This window comes from Mus pahari, chromosome 14, assembly GCF_900095145.1.
Source record: "Mus pahari chromosome 14, PAHARI_EIJ_v1.1, whole genome shotgun sequence".
Taxonomy (NCBI): Eukaryota; Metazoa; Chordata; class Mammalia; order Rodentia; family Muridae; genus Mus; species Mus pahari.
This window is the reverse complement of record NC_034603.1, coordinates 69,094,815-69,097,984: the sequence shown is the minus strand read 5'-3', so window position 1 is coordinate 69,097,984 and position 3,170 is coordinate 69,094,815. Positions and strand designations below refer to the sequence as shown.

At 48.1% G+C, this 3,170-nt stretch overlaps 1 protein-coding gene across 2 annotated transcripts in view; it reads right to left on the bottom strand.

The window, feature by feature from the left end:
• Window positions 1-1,061: 1,061 nt before the first annotated feature.
• Rdm1 (RAD52 motif containing 1) overlaps window positions 1,062-3,170 on the bottom strand; it is an 8,568-nt gene continuing 6,459 nt past the window's right edge. The window contains exon 7 of one of the 2 annotated variants that reach the window (XM_021213518.1): window positions 1,062-1,389. In XM_021213518.1, the coding sequence (XP_021069177.1) occupies window positions 1,288-1,389 (102 nt within the window). In that variant the 3' untranslated portion in view covers window positions 1,062-1,287. The remainder of the gene's footprint in view (window positions 1,390-3,170) is intronic. The other variant, XM_029546363.1, reaches the window with a different exon arrangement.

Sequence of the window (3,170 nt, the reverse complement as noted above, 5' to 3'; positions counted from 1 at the left end):
CCTGCATGTATGTCTATTTGCCACAAGGTACTTACAGAATGAGCCTCCATGTGGGTGCCAAGAATCAAACCCTGGTCCTTTTCGAGAACAAGTGCTCTTAACCACTGAGCCAACCCTCCAGGCCATAAGCAGCACTGTTGGTGCTGACCTTGAATCCATTTGTTTGGAGTTTGACCTTAGCAGTATCATCGCTAAGCTACATCCTTCTTCAGGTTCCAACTGAAACAACTGAAACCTTTGCTTCTATTATACTCTCTGATTAGCTACCTAGAAGGGGAGCAAGTGTTTTACATGGCTGGATATTTCAACTGTTCTAGACCAACAGTCTGGATCCTCAGAGTGGAGAACAGAGAGCCATATTTTGATGGCCCTTTAGCACTGGAACCTTCTGGGGTGGAGCAGCCAAATGCCCGGATTCAGGGTATAGCTCCCTGGAGGAACTGGAATCCTGGGTTTTAAGCAAACTGTCGTGAACTCCTTAGATGGGGCAAACATCTAAGAGGGAGGAGTGGACCCAAGATCCTCAAGGAGTGGGGCAGTCAAAGTGGAGAACCAACTCTGGCTGATGCGTGCATGCGTTTGTGTGTGTGTCTGTGTGCACACACACAAACACACACACATTGAATAACATAAAAACCAGCCAGGAGCCGTTTCTCCTTAGGGAAACCCACTTTCTTCTTGGGGCTCACAGGACAAAGTGGATTAGGCGGGACCTTCAAGACACAGCCTCACAGGCTGGTGAGATGGCTCAGCGGGTAAGAGCACCTGACTGCTCTTCCAAAGGTGCAGAGTTCAAATCCCAGCAACCACATGGTGGCTCACAACCATCTGTAATGGGGATTCGATGCCCTCTTCTGGTGTGTCTGAAGACAGTACACTCATATACATGAAATTAATAAATAAATCTTAAAAAAACAAAAGAAAACAATGGAATGCAGCATACTGCATTTATCAAAAAAACAAAAACAAACAAACAAACAAAAAGGACACAGCCTCACTAGTAGACAATAAACCTTACTGAAAAGTCGGGGACCCAAACCACACACTATTTACAGGACACCTTTGTTCGGCAGTCTTTATTACGATGGGACGCAGTTCCGTTCTGCGTGGGGAACCTTTTCCCACCTTAGTGACAGGGCTCAAGCCTCCTTTAGACCTCCCCCAAGGAGCCCTCCTACATAGACCTAGGCTTCACACTTCGGTGTTCAGGGATACCAGCAACCCACGGATTGTACTTCTTATCAGTCAGACGGCAGGTCGGCAGGTCGTCTGACACGGTCAGAGCTTCTAGTGCAGTTCACAGAGCTTCAGGTCTTCCTCCTCCAGGCTGAAATCCGAGAGACATTCTTCCTCCCTTTGGCTGGACTGAATCCAAGGAGAGCAGCTGACCTGCAAGATGAAGGTCCCATGGGGATGGCAGAAGAATACAGGCTGTGGTTGCTCCGTTGTCGCTGTCCCCCATCCCCTCATCATCGGGTGTCCTGTCTCCTCACAGCTGTGAATTGGAGAAACACCCGCATCCCACCTTCACTCACAGACATAGATAGCTACTGCCTCACAAGAGATTCTGGCACACATTGGCATAGAGAAGCTAACTATCTGACCTCCTTCAGACAATAATCGTATTGTGCATTGCAAAAAAACAAACAAACAAAAACAAAACCCTTCATCTTGGGGCTGGAGCGATGGCTCAGCAGTGAAGAGGGTCAGATTCCAGAGGATCTGAGTTCAGTTCCCAGGACTCACCTTCAATGGATCAGATGCCTCCGGCTTCCTAGGGCATCTCCACTCCTGTGCACATAACCACACACACCAGTGTCCTGACATGGCGGGACACACAGGGTTGGTTTGAGGATGGAATCTATTCTAATAGTCCCCTCGCCTGTGGTGACTACTGCTGACTTGCTTCCTCTCATATTCAGAGCCGGACTTGTATCTATTTTTTTCAGCATACATATAACTTATTTTATGTCCACTGGTGTTCTGCCTGTATGTCTGTCTGTGTGAGGGTGTCAGCAGCCTTGGAACTGGAGTTACAGACAGGTGTGAGCTGCTATGAGGGTGCTGGGAATTGAACCCAGGTCCTCTGGAAAAGCAGCCAATGCTCTTAACCACTGAGCCATCTCTCCAGCCCCAAGCTGGAGTTGTATTAGAGACAGTCTCGCTGTGTAGTCCTGGCCGACTTGGGATTCGTTATGTTGACTAGACTGGCCTCAAACTCACAGAGAGCCAGCCACCTGCCTCTGCCTCCTGAGTATTGAAATTGAAGGTGTGCTCCACCTCACAGGGCAAAAGCTGGACCTCTTGAAAGCAGGAGAAGTTTCACTGGGGATGTAGCTCATACGGTGGTGTGTGCACCTCGTGTCTTAGTCGCTGTTTTATGGCTGTGAAGAGACATTCAGTCAGCTCTCAGGAAGGAAGGCATTGAATTGTGGCCTGCTTACAGTTCTAGAGAGCGAGGTCATTGTCATGGCAGGGAGCAAGGTGGCCCACAAGGCAGGAATGGTGCTAGAGAAGCGGCTGAGCACTACATTCTGATCCACAAACAGGCAGGCAGAGCGAGACACTGGGCCTGGCCTCGGCTTTTGACTCTCTAAGTCCAATGCCAGAGACACCCTTTCTCCAACAAGTTACACCTCCTAAACCTTAAACAGTTCCACAGCTGGGGACTAAACATGCAAATTTATGAGCCTAAGGGGGCCGTTCTCATTCCAAGGACCACCCAGTATGTATGAGGCACTAAACCATATTTGGCAGTATATACCTTGTGAGTCTAATATTCTAGAGGAGATAATATGGGAGCAGAAGTTCAAGGCCAGCCTAGGCTACTTAAGAACCTGCCCCCAAAACAAACAACACTGTTGGGCATAGTAGCACAAGCCTTTTATCCCAGCACTGGGAGCAGAGGCATCCGGATCTCTGAGTTCTAGGCTAACATTGTCTGCATAGTGAATTCTAGGGCAGTCACCGCTACATAGTGAGACTCTGTCTTGGAACAAAACAAACAAACAAACAAACAAAAATATTCTAAAATGGAGGTCCTATCAGCTATAATTTAGTAGAAAAACCTTACTAGTATGGTATCCAAGTAAAAAGGCTATAAGGGAAAACTGACTTCACAAAGTAGTTTTCTGCCGGGCGTGGTGGCGCACGCCTTTAATCCCAGCACT